Raw genomic sequence first — 22,899 nt, 5'->3', positions numbered from 1 at the left:
AATTTTCATAACTTCATTTATACTGAAACCTATCAGAGACGTGCTGTGCAGCCCATCACAGGGCCTACATAGTCCTCACTGAGTGTGTCTGGAAAAAAACCATAACAGGCTAGGACCAGTCTGAAAGCAACAAGGCACTTTTCCAAGCTCACTCATCCTCTCCATGAACAGTCCTGAGTAGTTATCACAACATTGTAAAAAGTTTATTAAGCATCTAGTCTTATTTAAAACATGTTCATTATTTTGTAAGGGCACCTGCTGGGAAGAGCTCATGTTATGACTAGACCCTCAAAAGCACGGGCACCACACATGCTTCTATTTCATCTCCAGCAGTTTTGCTCCGTGATGGAAGAGGTTTCTGAGCTTTCCAACCCTCTTGGCTTCTGCATGGTTGTGTACATTTGGATGTCTGGTGAAAAGTACTGCAACTTCATCAATAAATATTTTTGACTCTATGAGTATTGGATTCTCATGAAAGGGCAGCAAAGTGTTACAATGCAGCAGTAGAGAAAAATTAAATATGCCATATACCCATATAGCTTTCACAAGTCTGTTAGTATGCCATGAAAAAATAAACAACAGCTTTTTTATTTGGTATATTTCTGATTTTTTAATGAACATTGCTTTTCAAAATTAGCATTCAGCTAGTGCATATTTTACAAGTAACTCTCGCTAATACTCCAAACGATTTAACAATTAAAAAAGGTTTAGCAAAATAGGCATAAGTAAAGCAATTTACATTGTTCACAGTTATTTGCATTGTGTCTTTCTCCAAAAGTCTGCCCATCTTTGTGACTTCACAATTACTTTGATAGGACTGTACCCACATGACACAAGATTATACTTCATGATTTGAACTCTCCTTTTTATCTATAATGATATGGAACATATCTGCAAAGTATATAATTCTGTGCAACCTAAGGAAAGAGAAGATTAAGAAAGTCCTACCAGTAAAATAAACCAATTGAGCACCTTAAATGAGACTAGAAATTTGGGGGATAAATTTGGTCACAAGAGAAGACAACCAGGAAATTAAGCTTCTGCTTTAATTCTATTAAAAAAGCAACTGTATTCCCTGTAACACACATTTGGTTTGTATTTGGTACTCTATAAAACCAAAATTCAAATCCTCAGTGTATCCCTGTTCGAGTAAGAAACTAAACTAGTAATGGTAAGGATACCTTAACCTAACTCAGAAGTAAAAATTAATGCACATACTGTATGTAAGTCTTTAACTGGAATCCGCTTAAGATTCCACCTGCTGACAGTTTTGTACTTCCATTCTCTATAGCCCCCTGTGCGTCTTCATTAGAGTCTGCTCTGAAGAATTGGGACTTTAATGAGATGGAGTCACAGAGTACGTGAGCACCTCTCTCTTTGGCTGACAAAATCTTACTGATACCAATGGGCAACTAGACTGAATGATCCAAACAGCCAATCTCTGCTGAATACAATTTTATTTCTGTGGATTAAATTTAGGAATGGCTGCCTATTTTGTAACCATGGTAAGGAGTCATCGGTATTACAGTATAATAATGTATAGATGCCTATTTTAGAAGTATGTTTAAGCCATTTGCTATAGTAAAGCAATCTTTTAAGTTTTGAACACGTACTGATTTTTGTCTTGGACCAGATAACACTCCTGTTTCTGAGTTTAGCTACACAGTTTGTTTAAATTTGTATATTAAACTTCAATTTTGTTATCAAAGCGGAATAAAAGCTAAAAAAATGTTTCAAGTACTTTTGTTCATGTAAGCCTCTTTATAATGAAACTGATTAAATCTCCTTATTTTTACAATAATGGATTTGAATGGGTGTAACAGTTTAGTTCCAACTAAGTCAGCTTGATTTAGGCATGCTTAATAAGAACAACAAACTCTAGGCAGTGGCTCTTGGATTAGCGTAAAATAATATTCCTTCCCTCAACTTTTCTGCCAAAAGGAATGTTTCCTCAGGAGATTCTATTCTATCGTTGACAGAATAAAATTCTAGGCCCATTGCATTGTTTTAACTATCCCGTGAAATATTACATTATATATTTAATTTAAATGCTCATGGATACTTTTAGAAGATTGGTATTTTGTGTTTGTGGGCAAACAACTTAAACATTGCTTTGATTTGTAAAGGCTGAAATTTCATCCCCCCCCCCCCATGGGAGGATTAAAACTAATAGCCCTATTTTTAGTGTTAGGAAAAGTTGCTCTCTAAAATAAATGAAGACTGATTACGAAGCTTGACATTTTATGTAATAGTGAATTCCAATATCAAGAAAGAAAGTTTTCCTTTTCTGGCTCAGTAAGGTTGATAAGAGGATTTAAAAACATTTAATTTTTTTAAATAGTATTAGAGAGGAAAGCATGTTTGTCTCCTATCAAAATATCAACCTTTTTTTTTTCCAATTGCAGCTTGGCATTGCTTCTATCTGCTTTAACTAGTCAATAAAAAATTGTATTTCAGTTAAATATATTCCTATTTTTCATTTGCTTCCCCAAAGTGCTTTTCTATCAAGAAAGTCTCCAACCACATCAGGGACACTCTTGAATATTCCAGCACCTACAGCAGGAAAGCCATCCCAATAGGATATCAACTGAATGGATCTAACTATAGTCTGAACTGCTTGCATGTCAACAGTCTTCTCTCTGCAGTTGAAAGAAGCTATAAAATTTGCAGGGAAGGAAAAGCTTTTGAAACTAATTCCATGCTATTTTGGGATACTCAGAAAACTATGAGAGTCAAACATTATTCTTTCCGGTTCTTCAGTGTGGAAAGTAACAAGGTTATAAAAGGTTTCCATTCCCAAATATGTTATCGGGATCCACAAACTGTTTCATGGATTTCAGCATCCCCAAACCAACGTCAGATACACATTCTTTCAGCCAGTGTTTTCGTAACTTGCCCACTAGAAGAAAAAAAACAACAAAAAGTATCTTTAATATTCACCATAATAGCAGGAACCAATTAATCTTATGGCCATGAATGAACAAACACTGGGTGATAAATGCTTTTATTCAAAAATGAGAAATGTTTTGCTTTATTTGATTTATTGAGCCCACCAGACTATCAAGCTCATTAAGTTCAATGTATTCCCAAAGGAAACCTGGATTCCAGACTGCCTTTTCTCTTTACAAAGTATGAAATTTAGATCAAGTTTGGGCAAAGATGATGTCTTGCATTAAATATAATTAAACTGAAGCAGCATATATTTACATGTGAGTAGAGATTCTGTACTCTGTTTTACAAACATTGCCCAGGCTATAATGAACTAGACAAAATTATTTTTATGAAAAACAGTCATGTTATCAAATAAACAAGAAAACACATTTCTCAAAAGTAGGATGACAGATTTTGGCTGTAGTTCTATCTATATCTATATTTAGGAGTAAACTTTCTCTGAACTGAGTCAAATACTTTATTTGACTAAGTATAAATAGATACACAAGGAATATGTGTCCAGCACAGAAATTCTTAAGTGTACATGCAAAGCAATAGAATCATAATACCAATAAAATGGGGAGTAAAGAAAATAAGGATAAATAATACTACAGCCACACTACATGGGTTAATAGACATTAGGCATTGTTTAACCTACACTTAAGTACTACATATACATCCAAGACCATTGACAGCTGTTACTACCTTTACATAACCAGTCTTGACTCCTAGTGACAAGTCCCTGTAATTTTTTTGGCAACATTTTTGGAAATGGCTTGCCCTTGCTTTCTTCTTAAAGTTGAATGGCCCAAAGTCACCCAGCTGGCCTTGTGCCTTTAACTCCTACCCCAAGCTGGTTTCCTTGCACATGTTAGAAAATTATAAATACGAATATAAACTTAATGAGAGTTTATAACACAGTCATAAAAACTACAATTGTTTTAAATGAAATCTGCTCTATCATTAAGCAAGTGTTATAACATCATTTAATCCTCCATTGAATAAATTGAAGCAGGTGCTGAATACAGCATGAATTTAAACCAAAAGTCTGATGTATTTGTATGAAAAAACAAGTTGCAACCAATGCGTCTTGGTTGCATTAGGTGCCTCCCTCCCCCCAATTAAACCTAGGATGTCCATGCTTGAGGTAGCTGGTTAAATTGCCTCAGGGATAATGAATGATATGAACACCAACTGAGAACAGAGTATTATTGTTTCTTCCCCCTGCCAAAGATCAGCCTGTCACCAAGCTCTCTGGGGAAAGAAAAGAAAAAAAAGCAAGGCTGACCAGGAGCCGTTCTCAGCCACCTATCTGCCAATCAGAGCTAAAGAGACAATGAATAGTCTAAGCCACTATACTCCATTATCTGTAATATTGTTTAAGTGAATGTATCCTGTGGATATAGATGTAATTGTCCAAAAAAAGACTGAAAACAACTGGTCCAACAAGCTGGAGCACATTAAAGCCACAGCAGGATGTCCAACAGCGAGCAGGCCTGTCTTTTCCCCACCTCCACAATAATGTGACTCCACGAGGGACTGAACTGATGTCTGAGCAGCCACCAAACAGCCACTGCATATTTAATGAAGTTGCTCACCGAGTGCTGGAAAACAGAAGGTGCTTGGACTGCATCATTAGTTCTGTCACTATGATAATTTACACATCTATCTTGTCACATTTTCTATGCTTTATACTTTTACAATAATAAATCTAACGTACATTTGATTAGCGAACCGGAAAGTAAAAAAAAACTGTGCAGCGCACACCGGTGGTCTTTTATGAACATATTTGGTAAAGAAATTAACCCATTTGTAGCACCAAGTTGCAAACCCTGAATGACAATTTCACTGTGTTAGAAGCACCACAGTTGCTTTTAGCAACTGTAACAAGTCAAGGTGTCACTTTAAAAAAGAATTTTATTTTGCTTGGAAAATATAGAACCATTTCTCAGATAAAATAACAGATGCACCACCTGACTACATCATCATCATCATCATAAAGTTGGAAGGGACCTTGGAGGTCATCTAGTTCCCCCCCCCACTCAGGCAGGAAACCCTATACCAAACATGTCAAACTCGTGACGTCACATGATGTCGTGCGACATATCAGAACTTTCCCCTCATTGCCGGCAATGGGGTGGGCGCAGTTTTGTCGTGATGCGTCCAGCCTCTGGGGCGGCAGTTTGACATCCCTGCCCTATACTATTTCAGACAATGGCTGTCCAGTCTCTTCTTAAAAACTTCCCAGTGTTGGAGCATTCAGCTTCTGGAGGCAGGTTGTTCCACGGGTTAATTGTTCTAACTGTCAGAAAGTTTCTCCTTAGATCTAGATTGCTTCTCTCCTTGGTTAGTTTCCATCCGTTGCTTCTTGTCCTGCCTTCAGGCATTTTGGAAAATAGCTTGTCTCTCTCTTCTTTGCGGCAGCCCCTGAGATATTGGAATACTGCTATCATGTCATCCCTCGTCCTTCTCTTCATTAGAATAGACAGACCCAATTCCAGCAACCGTTCCTTATATGTTTTAGCTTCCAGTCCCCTAATCATCTTTGTTGCTCTTCTCTGTACTTTCTAGAGTCTCAATATCTTTTTTACATTGTGGTGATGAAAGCTGGATGCAGTATTCCAAGTGTGGCCTTACCAAGACATTGTAAAGTGGTATTAATACTTCACATTATCTTGATTCTATCCCTCTGTTAATGCAGCCTAGCACTGTGTTGGCTTTTTTGGCATCTGCAGGCTCATATTTATTCAACTTAATTCATTTTAATTAAGACGTTTTTAGATCTAGTGAAAGACCTAAAAATGCATTATTTTATTGCAATATTTAATTTCTCAGCTATTGCAAATGCTTGCTTTTACCCATCCATTCAGCTAGCCTCTTAATATCTATAGTGGATTTGCTTCAGTGACATAGTTGAATAACAATTTACTTGAGACCTTGAAACTGCAACTGAATATTCATGAACATTTCTTCAATAAACACATAAAAATACTGCCCAGCTGATAGCTGCTAAATGAATCAATCAAACCATTTTTAATCAACAGAAACAAACATAAATGTGAAAGATTAAGCTACTTTGAATATTGCAGAAATATTTAAGAACCTAGCAAAGTTTTGAAAGCCTTTTAATTACTTATTTTTATTTCAAGTGATTGTTTCACTAATCTAGGCTCAAAGATGCTACTATATCTCAAGATGCTTATTTTAATACATTTGGCATACCATAGTGGATTATTAATTTTAAATATCATGGACAGACCTGAGGTGTTAACTACCGCACTATAATACACAGACCCACCCATGCAAGCAAAGGGCAACAGTGACCAGCCTATCAATACTGAATAGACCAGGGGTAGACAACTTTGGCTCTTTTATGACTCGTGGACTGGCTCAGCATGGCTGGCTCAGGAATTCTGGGAGTTGAAGTCCACGAGTCATAAAAGAGCCAAGGTTGCCTACCCCTGGAATAGACTTATCAATGCAAATTCTACACTTCTCACGATTTCTCCTCTGCATTTCCAATACTATTGGCAATCAGGAGCTAAACATAACGGAAGGGAATTCAAGAGAAGTTGGAAATGTCTTCTAATCTCTCAGCAAATTTTGTCTTCAAAATACAATGCTTTCCTGCAGAATGGAAATGTTTCTTTTTCCTGGTTTCAAATTATTCTTAGCTAACATTAAATGATATATTTATACACAAAATAAATACTGAGAAGAAAGCAACAAAGTTATTTGCAAAGAGCAACTATTTCTCAGGAGTCAAATTTCTTTTATTTTTCAATTTTTTGTTCCAGAAAAGGGACTGTTAGGAGTAAACACTTTCTGGTATAAAGTGTCTGGTTCTTTCTACAAAAACAGTAAGCACTATGAAGATTAAGTCAAATATGCTTTATATTCCTTATAGCCTCAAGTCCCAGACTACATCTGTTTTCTTTGATACACAAAACCAGAGTTAAAATAGCTCCATTTATCACAAGATGATTGTGGTAGGCAGACAAACCAGGCTGCCTGTTTCAGGATACTGAAAGCAACTGTTATTAATCACAATTATAGGGCAAACTCTGAAGAGGAATTGCATCAATGTTCTCCCTTCCACATGCAGGAACAAAAAGAAACACTAAGAATGTCATGATTAAGGCTAAAGGTCAGTAAATAATAATAAACAAGGATACTATCAGTTTAATCCCAAATCATAAATTGCAGCTCAGAATAAGTATTAGAAGTCACTGTGGGAATTTAACACATGGTAATTGATAGAACTACTACAGAAATGCCTGTTTGCAAAATTGAAAAAAAAATATCAAAGTTTATTTGTATGTTCTGCCAGTGAGCCATGTATTAATCCCACACTCAAAGAAAATATGAAGAAGCCATAATTCTTTGGCCAAAATTTTAAGGTTTAGCTTCTATATCTATCGCATATAACATTCTTTTGTTAAATTTGTCTCCAGCTATATCCTTAGTTTTAGAATAGGCAATAAGCATAAATAGAACATGAGTTACACAAATACTAAAGCCATTGTTAGCTGCTAAATTTCTGCTTAAATCACGAATTCATTTAGTTTAACTCATGAACAGTCAACTTAGTACTATGGAGATCTGATGCTATAATCTCTTTCAACTGGTCAGAGCAAGAGAAATGAAAGCCCAAATAATCTGTAGCATAACAGGTTGCCTTCTCTGCTCAATTGTTCTCCAGATCAATTCCAGACATTTCCTTTGATTCTCTCTCTTTTAAAAATATATTTTATTCACCTTAATATTTGGTAAACAGTGTGTTGCCTGGGTTTATATCTAAAACCAATCAATAACAATTAAATTCTATAATTCCATAATCCACATAGTAGCTTTCTTTGATTTTCTTTTCTTCCAATAATATTATTTTACCAACCTTGAATTAGTACATTTCTTAGTATTTTGATAGATAACAATTGAATATAAACATTTTTCTAGTATTTAACAACCACATCAATATAAAGCTTCTTTTCTAATTGATCATCTTAATTACCTCATCATAGATCCTGTTTTCAAAGTTCTAATTTAGATTTGTTTTGCCCGCAGTGTTCAAAACATTCTTACCAGTTAAGTCTTTTTCCTCATATAAGCTATCCCAACAATTTTACATTTCTCATATCTTAAAAAAACAAGAGAAGAAAAAAGAGAAGAAAAAAAGGAAGGAAATAGTATACTACTTGAGAAACATGTCCTTCTTAAGCTGATACATTTATATCTAAAATTTTTCTATTCTTTTTAACCATATTCAAACAAATGTTTAATCTTTAAATATTCCATCAAATAAATCCAATCATCTATTCAGAACTTTTTTTCATCAATTAAGATTTTCTCAAGATCAATTACACTTAAGTGTCTAAAACGTTTCCTTCATATAAACCATCCCAACATTTTTATTTCTCATATCATAAAAACAAATACTATGTTAATTGAGGGGCCCATCCCTCTTAAACTAAATACATTTATATCCAGATTTTTTTTATTTTTTAATCATATTCAAACAAGTATGGACAGTATTTAATATTTATTTGTTATGTATATGTAGGGGTGTGGGTCTATACATATGTTGTACATAGTATGTTTAGGAGTGTGTCATGTATGTGTTTCACTTTGAGAGCGGGCAACTAAATTTCATTTTTGATGTGTGTCGTTGTGCCCACAGTAAAAAAAAAATGACAATAAAGGTTATCTTATGTTATCTTATCTTATCTTACCTAAGTGTTTACCTTTAGATATTTCATCTGATAAATCCCATCATCTAATTTCTTAATTCTAACTTTAGGCTTTTTTTTTTGGCCAAACATCTTTCCTAATCTGTATGCTTCTCTGGACCAATTACCAGCAACTGATACTGCTTTTAACCCAACATAGCCCAACTGTTTCTACTCTCTCTTCAACTGCTTGAGTGAAATATTTTTCTTGCACTATATTACTAACAATGGAATGTTCTCTTTTTTGCTTAGGAGGTGACCATAAGAGTTTTCATAGAACTAATATTGGACTTGAAACATTAGGATATGTCCTCCCAATGTTCAGAAATGGGATATTCAACCATATTGTTTAGAAAAAAGGTGCCTTTTTAGTTTTGGAGCTGATTAATCATGTGGTCCAGCAACTTCTACCCTAATTAAAGATTCAGATTTTAATTATCCCAGTTCTAATTTTTCTATCCTGTGGGTTATACTGATATTTGAATTCTGCCTGTAACATTGGACTTGTGAATAAAATACTTGAAAAAGTAATAGCTTATAAATAACTTTTCCTAAGATAATTAGAAAGATGTTCCTGTTATCATCAGGTCAGTCTTTCTTTTCATTTTAGACTCAATGTTCTATGCATAGAAATCATGATCTAAGGAATACCATATCATGTCCAACATGGATATTAAGGAAAGATAAGTAACAATGGAGCCTAGGAAATGCTTTGATTGGCTATACTGAGTTTGCCAAAGCTGGAAATAGTAAAAGCTGTTTTAAAATGACAAATGCATCTTGCTCTAGTATTTGGAACTATATAGTCAGTCTATTTATTTATTTATTTTTATGGTCTCTTGTACCCATTTTTCTTTAGTACAAAATATTAGCTATCCCACACAATTTTGTACCACCTGCAAATTCAATAAGCATATTTCTCTTTTCCAAATCATTAATGAAAGTACTGAAGATTGGAAGAGCCATGATAGATTATTGTGGCATTAACTTAATACTTCTTTCTAAATATGATTTTTGAGTCAGTTATGTATCCACACAAATGCCATACCATCTACATTTAACTAGCTTGCTGTCAGGGAGTATTCTATCAACATAGTCACATTACAGCATTCATGCTATTAAAGAAATACTCATTTAAAAATATGGTAAGATTTATCTGGTAAAATTTATTCTTGACGAATTTGTACTGACTTTTAGTAACTATTGCATTATTTTAAAATGTTAACAAACTTTTATCATTTATGCTACAATCTTCCAAGTTGTTAATGGCAGACCATTGTCTCTAATGAGATTCTTATGTTTTGGTTGCTCTCTTTCAATCTTTTGGCACTTCACATTTTTTCACGATTGTTCAAAGATAATACATAAGCCAAAAAATTAGGTAGATCATTCAATTCACTATAATGCAGTGCAAGGAGCTCTAGAGATTTAAAGTCATTCAAACTATGCACATTTCTTTTAGAAATTTCAATCTTTAATCATGCCCCTTCTTAATGTCCTACTTTTTCCAATTTTTTTTGTGTTTATGGATTGACTGCAGCAAAATGGAATCTGAGATGCTCTGTCTTTTCCTTGTTACCTGTTGGTATTTTGCCTCTTTAGTGATGTTGTTTTGCCATTAAATTCTCCTGTCATAGGATCCTATTTATTATTGTTCTATAAAAGTCCAAGACTTTGATTAAATATTTGAAATTGGTATCAACACTTAGTGACCACATAAATTCTAAGTTTTACTTTCCCTTACGATCAAAAATTTCAGCATTGTATGATCATCCTCCCCACCAATGTTCCAGCTACTTCCACTTTTTAAACTAATCTTCTTATCCTTTTTCTATCCTCTAAATAAGAACTATTTATAAGATAAATTAAGAGTTTTTTGGAATAACTTTGCTTGGCAACATTTGTCTCTGATGATTCTGAATTTAACATGAGCCTACCAAAATAAACAATAAGAAAATTTTAAAAAAGGTTATAAGCATACATAAAATTCCTCTAAAGTCCCAGCTTTCATTTTTTTGTCAGTCGGGGTTGCTAATTTCCACTTAAACCAATCCTGGCTTATTCTTTCCCCCAAAAAATGTGCACGTGGAACCATCTTACATATCTGTAGATGTTATAAGCCATATTTTTTTAAAAAATGTTCAGATCAGGAGGAAAAAATTAAAGAAACAACTTGTGAAACAAGGTTCTGCATTTGTAAAATAAATTACTTTTTCATCTGAACACATGCACAATTTCTCTTTGCAAACAAACATAAACAGAGAAAGAAAATTTAGACATCTGCACTCAGCAGGAATAAAACTGATACATTATAATCAGCCTCACTGAATTCAGCGGCTTTAACTTCCAGATACATAAACTCTTGCTATGCCAGGAATTCATCTGTTTAGACCAGTCACCTCCATAAAAGTCGTGGCTAAAATTGGGAAGCAATTCTTTAGGCAGTGAGCTGTTTGTTTCTCCTCTTGCTCTTCTCTTCATACAAAAATTGAGTTGTCTACAGTGAAGAACCTCCATAGGAGTTTATGGATATTAAAAATCGTCTTGATTTCCCCCAGCTTTCCCTAGCTGTGCTGGCTAGTCTAATTTTCAAAGGCATTCAAACTTTCAGCTCAATATCTGCTCCCACTTGCATTAATTATTAGAAACTCCTGCTCTGTTTTCAATAATGGTATCTATTGTCAGCAAATATAAGATGACTATCCCCAATGAAAAATTAGTCTTCCTATGGGATAAATATGATAAGTGCTTTGTAAAACATTCTCCATTATCATAGTGTAAGATAGCCACCAAGAGTATCTTGATTGCAGTTGGAGATAGGCAGGTAGGTAGGCAAGCAGGCTAGTGGTAATAATGATTAACACTATCTAAAAACAGGAATTCTTCAGAATAGTAATAGGAAGCATTTTGTATTATTGATATTTTTAATCAAATAAGTCAGACTGACTGGACTAATTAAAATACAAAACAGCTCACAATTATCTTTCAGCATGTTATAATATAGTTCTTGACTCAAAAGATAACATATTAGAGAGTGAAAGAAAACATTCTCCACTTTTCAAAAGACATGTAGAACCTGCACATAATGAATTTATGGCTGAAAATATCAAGAACTGACATGGATCAGTTTATAGACTTTTGTCACCAGTCATTTGGCCAGAAATCATAACATTTTATAAATATATCACAGAAAAAAGCTTGGGGATGTATCCTCCATTCTGTAGGTGGCTAAACATATATAAAGTAACCTGAAAATATTAAACTCTTGTGCGGTATTTATTTTAATCTTACTCCTAATTATCTCCCATTCCTATGTTAAAAGACAGTTATTAGTTGGATGTTCCTCAAAAGTGACAAAACTTCTTATACAGTTAGTTACCACACTAAGTTTGCTTACTGTATATAAGCAAATACTGATATTTACTGTATAGTCAATTCAGAATATGTATAACAATGTGTGTCTGAAACAGCATATATTGTAAATATTCCTATTACTAGATATGAGAATTGTGTAAAATATTCTAAACTCAAAATGGATTATTTCAACCTTGATGGAAATATTCCAGATTGACAGTATTTCATTCCTGACATGAAGCCCAATTTTGGGAAAGCTATGGCTATATATTCTGAAACTGTTTGGCCATAATAAGCATTATAATACCACGCAGTCCAAAACTGGAAAACAATTTTGGAATGCTTGTATAATTTCATGGGTTAAACCTGCTATCTACTTGACATCTATATATTTTGGTTCTGTTAGCAAAAAATGAAACTTACATTTTCTGAGAACTAATAATGCTACTGTAATGTATGCATTAAGATAGTGATTCTCAACCTTTCTAATGCCGTGACCCCATAGTACAGTTCCCCATGTTGTGGTGACCCCCAAATGGGTGTGGCCACCAATAAGAGGGAGTAGGACAGCTAGGGAAAAGGGAAAAAAATGGCGGACAGCATGGTTTGGCGACCCCAGTGAAATGGTCATTCGACCCCAAATGGGGTCCCGACCCACAGGTTGAGAACCACTGCATTAAGACTTTTTCAAACCAACTAGGATTATAGGAAACATTACAAAATCATCCCTATATAGGAATATACTGTAGCAAAAGTATAACAAGTATAAACAAAGATGAAAAATGGGACCAGTAAAGGTTTCAATTGTAGGGTCATATAAAAAATTAATAACAAGGGACTCTGATTCTACTCAGATTAGGCTCTCATTCTATATATTTCATTATTATTGACAGGTTACTATGTGTGAATAAAAACAGATATTTTATCTACAGGAGGGATTCCTCTAATTCAGGGGTCCCCAACCCCCATCCACAGCCCAATGCTGGGCTGCAGCCCGTTTGAAACCAGGCTGCGGAAGTGGCATACGTGTGTATGCAGCTGTATTTGTGGAAGAGGGGCCCATGCAAAACCATTCCCTCTCTCCCCTGCTGCTTCTGCCAGTTTGCCAAGCCAGAAAGGCTGAAGACCCTGCTCTAATGCCTTCCACAGGAGTATCAAAATACAAAGCATTTTACACACTGACAGATAAGTGTACAATTCTCTTAAGTCTCTCTGTGTATTAACTGAACATGCCTGACAGATTCTAAAACTGGCTAATTCACCTGCTATGTTCCAGCCAATCTATAAGCTTCCAGGAGAGATGATGAGTATATTATTTGTTAATGATGCTGAACAGTCTAATTGGGCTATAATCTGCAAGAGTATGTTTTTTCCTTTTACATACATACATTCATACATACATACATACTACAAAGTGAGTAACTAAAAATATGATCTGTAACAATACCTCCATGATGATGTGACAAACTTCCTCCATTAGCAAGGATTTCATCTCTAGCTGCTGCCTAAAAGGAATAAAGTAATTTAAAATATTTAAATTATTCAGCTGTTGAAGCAGGCAAGATAGTATGTTTCATTCAGTCACCAGCAAATATATAATATAAAGGAAGGGGATGTTACATTATTTACACTTAAATAAGGGCAGTAGTTTTACTTGCAATTTACCTTTTGAGAGACATATTTCCAATTGTTTTAAAAAAGTCTCTGATAAAAATGAAAACAACTCCTTTCAGAGCATTTTCATTCTGAAGTTCTACATAAACATAATTTTAATTGCAATATGTGTCTACATAGCAAATGTTAGCACAGATTCATCCTCACTCCTATTCCACTGATAAGCAAAAACTTTGTTAGAGTTCTACAAATATCCTATGTTGTTTCTAAAAAGCAAGCAAACAGAAAAGTGTTTGCAATCAAAAATTATGGTCTGAATTGGGGAATGGGGGAACAGAGACCAGAAAAAGAAAAATGAGGTTAGAACTTGGGGGGGGGGGAAATTGGGAGGGTTCAACTTGATAAGAACTTGGATGGGAAAAACCACCTGGAAATTCAGGGTCGATGAAACAGATGACCAACAGCTCATCAAAAATAATGTGAACATCTCCTTAAAGCTATTAAACAGCCAGTTTCTATTTAACTTTGGTTTAGGTAACAATTAAACATAAACTTTATCTAGAACATTTAAGTTATTAAATATGTAGAATTACCTCTATTTCTTCAATAACCCGAGTAGGGTCACTAATTCCTCTGTAGTTAAAGCCCAAATAGAAGTAGACACATGCACCAGAATCATACATCTGTGTCACCCTGGTTTATTTGAAAAAAAAAAAAAAAGTCTGATCAAATAACAAAATTATTAAACAAAGAATCCAGTTTAAAAATAAACGATATGGCGACACTGGATGTTAAACGCAAGTATTCCCATCTCTCCTAAGTTCGCATTATTAAGTTTTATTTATAGCCCAAAGCCCCAAAGTAGCAAAGCACCCAGCATCGGGATATTCTGGGAAATCCACACACCTTAAAATGGCTAAGGTTAGAAAACACTGCATTATAGGGATAGCAATGCTGCTGAAGCTGAACTAACTATGGTTGAAATTTCAGTCTGACCAACTGAGAAAAGTAAAGGTCACACTGCATTTTATAAACCTGACTTGTTTCAACTAGTGATGATTTAGATTAAGTGCACACCACATTTTGTGTGATACAAAACTGTGGCAATTCTAAACAAGATGGAGGCTTGTTGTAATTTAACTTTCATTGTAGCAATTAGACAATTCAGCTGATGCAAGTAGGCATCTCAAGCTATTTTACAAAAACTGGTCACCAAATAAATAAAGCTACATAGTATTAGGGCTTCGGTGCAAAATTATAGTGACATGATTTTAAGAGGTTTCTGGGGCAATAAAAGTCACACTGTAGGCCTACATATCACCAACCCATTTTAGAACTTAATTTATATGAAGATGCTTTACCGACAGGTAGCAAATGGTGGAAACTGAACACCTTTTTCCTTGCATTCTCTGGTCATTCTTTCTTTTACATTTTTGCACAGATCAAGAACCCTAAAGATAAAATAGCACAAAAGATAAAAAAGCAAAACTATTTAACACATTCATCGGTAACATTTTGTAACCGATATAAGAATAGATTTATTGTAGCTCAAGACAAGGATTAATTCTGGGTCATTAAAAGTAAAAAGGTACCTACACATTCTGCTTGGTTCTCAAAGGTACATACTGCCACAAAATAATTATTAAACAACATTTAATAGAAACTGGGATTATATTTAAATACATTATATTTTTATCTTGATTAAAGCTTCCTAAATTTAAGACCTAGATCAGTGATGGCGAACCTTTTAGAGACCGAGTGCTCAAACTGCAACCCAAAACCCACTTACGTATTGTAGGGTGCTGGGTGGGTGTGGCTAATTGGATGGGCATGGCCTGTTGGGTGGGTGTAGCTGCAGTGGTAATGGCAGACTGGGTGGGACTAAAAAGTTCAATCAATCAATTCCAATTTTGTGAGATCTTTGTTTTCCTGTGAGAAGTTGAAATTGACTGATTGATTGAACCTTTTTTTTTTTTTTGCACACAGTGGCGGAAGCCTAAAGCGAAAAGGTTTTATAAAACCCAGCTGAAGGCCTAGGATTGGGGTGACGGCGTGTGTGCCCACAGAGAGGGCTCTGCGTGCCACCTGTGGCACGCATGCCATAGGTTTGCTACCACGGATCTAGATGGATAATTCTCCTTATCAGGGCTTTTTCCTCCAAAAATACCACTTTTATTTATTCAATAAATCAAAACCATCCCATTCTGCACAAAACTTATTAAAGGCACATTCTATTGGCTCTACAGATTCCTCTGAATGTGATAAGGAGAACCAGATGACCAAGTAAAGGTTATAAACTTGATTACACTAATTGTAAAAGCCAAATGTACATAATGTATATATATACTTGGTACTTGAAAGCCACAAGATCAAAAAGGTCTAAATAGTTCTAGAGCAGTCTCCTATAACTTTAAGCCTCAACTTATTAGTTGATAATATCTTGGAAATAATGGAAATTATTTGCAATTTAGAATTTTTGGGAAAATGACAAAGTCATAACAAAAATGAGAAATGTGAAGATCAGCATTTCCAACTTAATAGTCCCTCAGAAGCACAAGACCACAAGCACAAGCACAGGACTAAATTCAGATAGTCTTTTGAAGATGGTATCCATAAATCCATTTAATTAAGCCATTCTAAGTGTGAGGTTTTGGGTACTGTGTTATATTTTTGTAATTTATTCTTAAATTATATACATATTAAACTATGCTTATGCTCATTAGGAAATCACCAGAGAGATAATGATTGTCCTCTTTTTCAAACAACAGGATCTTTCATTGGCTCAAAAAGTGCCTGAGGACAGAAGTTGTTTCTCTGTTGGAGGACAGGGAAGTTAGAAGCCAACTGATTAGGTTTTCTTACTTCATCAAAAATCTATGAAGTATTATTACTAAAATACGTTTCACATGGACTGTCAAATAATACATTTTTTTCTATTATTCCAGAAACAATCTGCTATCTTTATATTCTACAAAATATTTACATCACTAAAATCTAAAACCAACACTTTCTAACAAATTTTCCGGAAAAAAAGTCATAAAAATATTTATTTTCACTGAATAGAAAATGTTTTGATTTTACCTATCCCAAGGAACAGATGTTTCAAATGATTCTCCAACTACATAATAATCCATGCCAAGGTCCTATTCAAGAAACCAGAAAAGGCTTAGATTAGTATTCCATTTTAGACTCATATATTTACTAGGAATATATATGCAACTGAAAATAGTTAAGGTATTACTGAGGCAACAGACCTGCATTTATTTAAATTAAATGACTAGGCTCAGCCTAGGAGTATGGAAAATGTATCTGAAACTTAGTTTCAATTTCCTGAAATTAATCTATGTATAACATGTATCTTATACATATATACCTTATAAGCAACACTGTAAAACTATATAATTTTTATAAAGCACAAAGACAAAAAAATAAGCAAAACAATTCCATTTCCATGAATATTGTACCTCAAAAGTTTAAAGTCTATTTACTATCTAAAACCAAACACAAGAAAAAAAACCGAATCATACAATAACTATAATAAAAGGATAAAAATTGCAAGAAAATCCTGAGAAAATTAACAGCTAACCATACCATACCATGAAGGAGGAACCAGATGGCTTCTAACAGCTACTGTTGTTGTTAATAATAAAAAAAAAAAATCAGCCTTAGAGGTTTCTGAAAAGTGGTCTCCTCAAAAGAAGGGTAATGGCTTCTTGGTTACAATGACAACTGAAGTTGTTAGCAACTTTCAATCACCACTCAATGTACAAGGAACATTTTAATAGTAGATGTTCATATGTACCTTTAAGAGTTCTGAACCACTGAAATATGGGCACATTTCTGAACAGAAATCAGCTCATGCCTTTTTCTTGCTTTATTTCAATAAGCTGCCAAAGTTATGCAGAGTGGAAAATTATAAATCTATATATTGTTCAAAAAGTAAAATAAACTTACCCTAATATAAGCAATGACAAATGTCAGCATATAGCCTCTCTGTCCATTGTCTTCTCCAGCTGCAAGACCACTGCAATTTGAAAATAATAAAATATTATACGTTCTAGCTCTAAAATGTCAACACTAGCCATTCTGAGGATATAATAAGAGTACAGGTAGTCCTCCACTTATGATCACAATTGAGCCCAAAATTTCTGTTGCTAAGCAAGGCAGTTGTCAAATGAGTTTTGCTCCATTTTACAACTTTTTGCCACAGGTCTGTTAAGTGAATCACTGCAATTGTTAAGTGAATCACATGTTTAGGAAATCCAGTTTCCCCCATTGACTTTGCTTGTTGGAAGCTGGTTGGGAAGCTTACAAATGGTGATCACCGTGGGACAGTGCAACTGTCATAAATAAATGCCAGTTACCAAGCACCCGGATTTTGATTATGTGACCATGGGGATACTGCAATGGTCATAAGTAGGAAAACTGCTCATAAGTCACCTTTTTCAGTGCTGTTGTAACTTCAAATGATCACTAAAGGAATGGTTGTAAATTGAGAATTACCTGTACTTTAGTTGCTAGGATTTATATAGATTAAGTTTAGTTCTAGATATAATAATTGACACAAGAAATTATATGCATCTGCATATACACACACAGGATTTTCAAGTGGCACAAAGTCCATCATTATAGTATGTTGGTATGGGAACCTTAAAGTTTTGCACTGTTTAGATACTTCTACACAATACCGAAAAGATAAAGGACAAAAGCTTTCACTATTTGGCAAAAATATTAGGAGCTGTGGTGGCACAGTGGTTAGAATGCAGTATTGCAGGCTAATTCTGCTGACTGCCAGGAGTTCTATTCTCACCGGCTCAAGATTGACTCAGCCTTCCATCCTTCTGAGGTGGGTAAAATGAGGACCCAGATTGTTGGGCGCAATATGCTGACTCTGTAAACCGCTTAGAGAGGGCTGTAAAGCACTGTGAAGATGTATATAAGTCTAAGTGCTATTGCTATTATGCAGGGTTTAGAGAAAAAATATTTTAAAAGATTGCCAACACAGTAGTGATGAAGTTGGACCAAGAAGTTGAACCAAGAAACTTGAAGTCAAGTCTGCACCAGATCCCAGAGATGACCAGTCACTTTCTGTCACGAACTCTCTCTAAATACTCAAAAGGTCTTTTTGTGAGGATAACATATGTCAACCCCGCTTCTCCCATATGCTACCTTAAAGTATGGAGAGGAAAGGCAGGATATATTTATAATAAAGCAGACTTTTCTGGCTCTCAAATGATGGTATTAGATGCCCACATACAGACAAGTCCATTCTTAGCTACTGAAGTATGGTAAGATTTGGGGAAATAAAATATTTATCTAGGGGGATTTATCTCATCGATATTTTGGTACTTGCAAATGTGCTGCTCCTGACTGCTGCTGTATTCTGTCAATTCTCTGCATGAAGTTTATATTCGTTAGTCAAATTCCTCAGAGTAGGAACCTTGTGGTTTGTTTTTAAAAAGGAGACGGCTTCGACTCCACTTGTTGGTGCTAATGAGCACTGTTCTATGGAAGAGTCAGGGGAGTAGGTTGCTAGTGACATGTTTGATTTCATGCAGCAAGAAAGGCAGATTAAACAAGCTTGGGAACAGTTGCTGCCATGGAGCTATCTTCTTTCTACTATTACTGGCTGTTCAAAGGAGCAGAATCTAACAGCCAACTGGGTTTGCAGCTTGATAAAGTGATAGTCAGACAGGAGTAACAGCTGCCTGGTAGCGAGTATAACAATGTCTTTTAATAGCTGGCTGCATTCCCCCCCCCCTTTTTTTCTCTGGCATTGTGACAAAGAACACAGTGTGCAAAGGAGTGTACAAGAAAAACCAATACGGGGCTTTAGTTCAGATTCAATAGCTAGAAGTTCTATCTTATTCCTCGTTTTGTAGCTTTCAGGCCAAAAGTGAAACACAATTGACCAGAAATGTATAGATAGGATATGGAGCAAGAAATTGGTAGGTTAGCTCGTTTTTTATTCGCAAATTAATTATGAAATTATTAATATGTATATATTTCTTTACTTGAAAAGGCACTGTACTTCTTTGAACCTGAACATTTGGGGAGGTAAACAACTAAAGTTAACAAAATATCTACTTAGCCATAGCAATGATGTTATTATTATTTTTTCTTAAATGGAAAATAAAGTTGTTGTAATCTGAATAAATATCTTCACCATAGTTTCATTATCAGACCCATAATCAATCAAACCAGCTGGACACAAATTACCCTTCCATTACTCAGCTTATAAAAGTGAAATGTTTTCTGCTTCCTTGTAACAGCATAGAGCAATAGGTGACAGGAGGTGGGATATATATAATTAATCAAGTTCTGTTGATTAAAGACAGACAATTTCCTTTTTAAAACAGACTTGTTCATTCCAGCTGTAAGTCAATAATGGACATTATTATACCTTAATCTCTAAACATTACTCTCCTTCCCTGTATCAACTAATTTATTATCAGAAATTATTTTTAAAAATTAGAAAAAGGAAACTATTATAAATAGACATCAGCTGAATGAGATAAATTTTTACATTTTGTTGTAATAGTTAAGGCTTTGACAAAATGCATGCTTAGGCAAACTAATACCATATTTATTATAAAAACATAATTACTGAATATGTAGAAATGCAGCTAAAAAGAGACCAACAATGTTAACTTGTTCTCACTTTTTCATTTTTTATAATTGAAAAATGCATGACACTCAAGGGTCCATCTAGTTCTACTTAACTCTGCAAAGTTTTAGGAAAATAAATAAAAAGTAGCAGTTATAAAACTTTAAAAATCATACCCAAATTTTGCAGCAATATCATAAACTTGCTTTTCATGCTGGAGGACTTTCTCTCTGGCACCCTCAAAGACCAATGTAGCAACACATAATACATTGGGATCAAATCCTTTGAACTGTGGAAAAAAAGCACCTGCATTGTATTATTGTAACATACACAGCAAGATCTCCATATTATTGGCACTAAATTCATTTTCATATTACTCTTGGTAAGAAGATCAATTTCTAAAGGAAGAAGCATATGACTTTTTTTTAAAGATGAAGTTGAGAGTTCAGTTTTTGACTTTTTTTAGGCACAATTAAAATACAGTACAGTTTCAACTACCAAATACCAACAAATATCAAATATCTTCAAGTAAAATCCAGAAAGAACAAGAGGCTGGGTAGCTGGAGAAAATAAAAGAGGAATAGCATATGCTGATGTTTCATTTCTATCAGCATGGAAATACAGAATAAGAGGGATCAACCATGGTCTCATTTTTAAAAACCTCTTTAAAAAAATAATTGCATTTTGGATTGCAAAACACATGTGTTTTGGTTCACCTGCAAGTCACCTGACACTGTTCATTATCAAACTGTCAAGCAGATCCATACTGGAACTACTTTCTGTGAATTATACAAAATTATTTAAAATTTGCATCTCTTTATTGCCAAGATTAAAATTAGATACCTTTGTGATGTAAAATTTTTTCAGTCCATCCAATAGTGATGTAAAAATAGAAGCAACCTGTGGTTTAAGAGCTTGACCTTGCCAAGAAAGAGAAAAAAATTGTAAGACAACAGACAGATGAATAAAGATAATAAATAACAACAACAACAACAACAGTGGTACCCATTGTCATTGGGGCACTGGGAACTGTGTCCCAAAACTTTGCAAAATACATCAAGAAACTGCAGCTTCCTGCAATAACTCCAGCAATGTTACAAAAAACTGCGCTACTCGGAACATATTTTAAGGAAATACCTGGTTGACACCTAGGATGCTGGTAGCAACCCATGTCAACCATCAGCGCCAGCCAATTTGAATGTTCAGTTGACTGAGGTTCATGTTTAATGAAATAATAATAATAATAATAATACTATATGCATAATGGAAATGTCTGCAATATATTTCCATTGTATACAATGCAATACGTACAGATATACTTCAAACCGAGAAAATTTTAAGATGTAGGGTGAAACAAAGCATTTTTGTATGAACTTCAACTTCTTGATCTAGGGCAGTGGTTCTCAACCTTTCTAATGCCACGACCCCATAATACAGTTCCCCATGTTGTGGTGACCCCCAATCACTTATACATCACCGGGTGCCAGGGGTGTAGCCAAAGAAAAGGGGGGGGGGAAATGGCGGACAGCCTTGTTTGGCGACCCCCATAAAATGGTTATTCAACCCCAAATGGGGTCCCAACCCACAGGTTGAGAACCACTGATCTAGGGTTTCATAATATGTAAATTATACAATACATCATATTGGCCTACTTCCTGGATTTACATTCTCTTGTATAATTGTATGATAGCCTTATAAAGACTCAAGCAAGAAGAAAATGTGGAACTTAATTCTCCTCCACATTTCCAGGTTTTTGAAGGGGGGAAAAAAATCACAAATCACTGAGCATAAGGTAAAAGGTTTTATTGCAATCTGTGCTTACTCACTGAAGGGATATACTTCAGCTAAGTTCAATTACTTTCTTAAGCTTTTAATGAAAAGACTTTTACCATTATTGCTGCTCCTACACTAAGAGACCTCACTTTGGGAACTTTAATTTGTTTGCTGTCTTGCCATTTTTTCATAACCAGGTAAGAAGTAAGGAAACTTTTTCTATCACTCCCTTTTTACTCTTCCAATTTTATAATCACTCTAGGCCTCGCCTTTTCTTCAAGTACATCAAAACACAAAGAGGGATTAGAATATTGCAAGTGCCATACAATCGAAACCTTATCAGTAGAATTCTGATGCTAACAGAGCTTTTTAAAAATAGAGGATTATCCAGCAGTATGTATGTTTCTCATAGGTCATCTGCTCCAAGTGGAATAGTACTTATTTTCCTTTCTAAAGCCTGTAAGTAGATCTATGACTAAATCTGGGATTGCACATTTAAATATTTTTTTTTAAAAAAGTTTGTTGCATGATCAAGTACTTGTTCCAATTAGCTGTTCAAGAGATTTTAACCTGATTAATCGAATTAACAAATTAATATTACAGTCCTGGCATGTTTTAGCAATATTTGAATTTCAGCAAACCACTTACTGGTTATTAACAGATAACAGTAAATGCTGGAACAAATGTAGTGATGGCTACCTCTTTACTGTAGTAAGTTACTGAGAATGACTTACACATCATGTCTTAGTTTCCTGATTGCAATGCTGGGTTACAATTTACCAAGTCTGACATTAAAGGAATTTATTTTATTTATTAATAAAATTTATATGCTGCCCAATCCCTAGGGACTCAGGGCGGCGTACAAGATTAAAACAATAAATATAACAATAAAAC

The 22,899-nt window shown here is 34.6% G+C and overlaps 1 protein-coding gene across 3 annotated transcripts in view; it reads right to left on the bottom strand.

The window, feature by feature from the left end:
* Positions 1–559: 559 nt before the first annotated feature.
* AGPS (alkylglycerone phosphate synthase) overlaps positions 560–22,899 on the bottom strand; it is a 52,507-nt gene continuing 30,167 nt past the window's right edge. For all 3 annotated transcript variants that reach the window (XM_039339347.1, XM_039339349.1, XM_039339348.1), the window contains 8 exons: positions 21,076–21,152; positions 20,409–20,521; positions 17,580–17,649; positions 16,707–16,768; positions 14,987–15,076; positions 14,219–14,318; positions 13,459–13,516; positions 560–2,899 (listed from right to left, as the gene is read on the bottom strand). In XM_039339347.1, the coding sequence (XP_039195281.1) occupies positions 2,778–2,899; positions 13,459–13,516; positions 14,219–14,318; positions 14,987–15,076; positions 16,707–16,768; positions 17,580–17,649; positions 20,409–20,521; positions 21,076–21,152 (692 nt within the window). In that variant the 3' untranslated portion in view covers positions 560–2,777. The remainder of the gene's footprint in view (positions 2,900–13,458; positions 13,517–14,218; positions 14,319–14,986; positions 15,077–16,706; positions 16,769–17,579; positions 17,650–20,408; positions 20,522–21,075; positions 21,153–22,899) is intronic.

Source organism: Crotalus tigris, unplaced genomic scaffold (assembly GCF_016545835.1).
Source record: "Crotalus tigris isolate CLP2741 ecotype Arizona unplaced genomic scaffold, ASM1654583v1 scf7180000017733.2605024, whole genome shotgun sequence".
NCBI lineage: Eukaryota > Metazoa > Chordata > Lepidosauria > Squamata > Viperidae > Crotalus > Crotalus tigris.
Note: the sequence above shows the minus strand (reverse complement) of the source record. Positions and strands in the feature narration are given on the sequence as shown.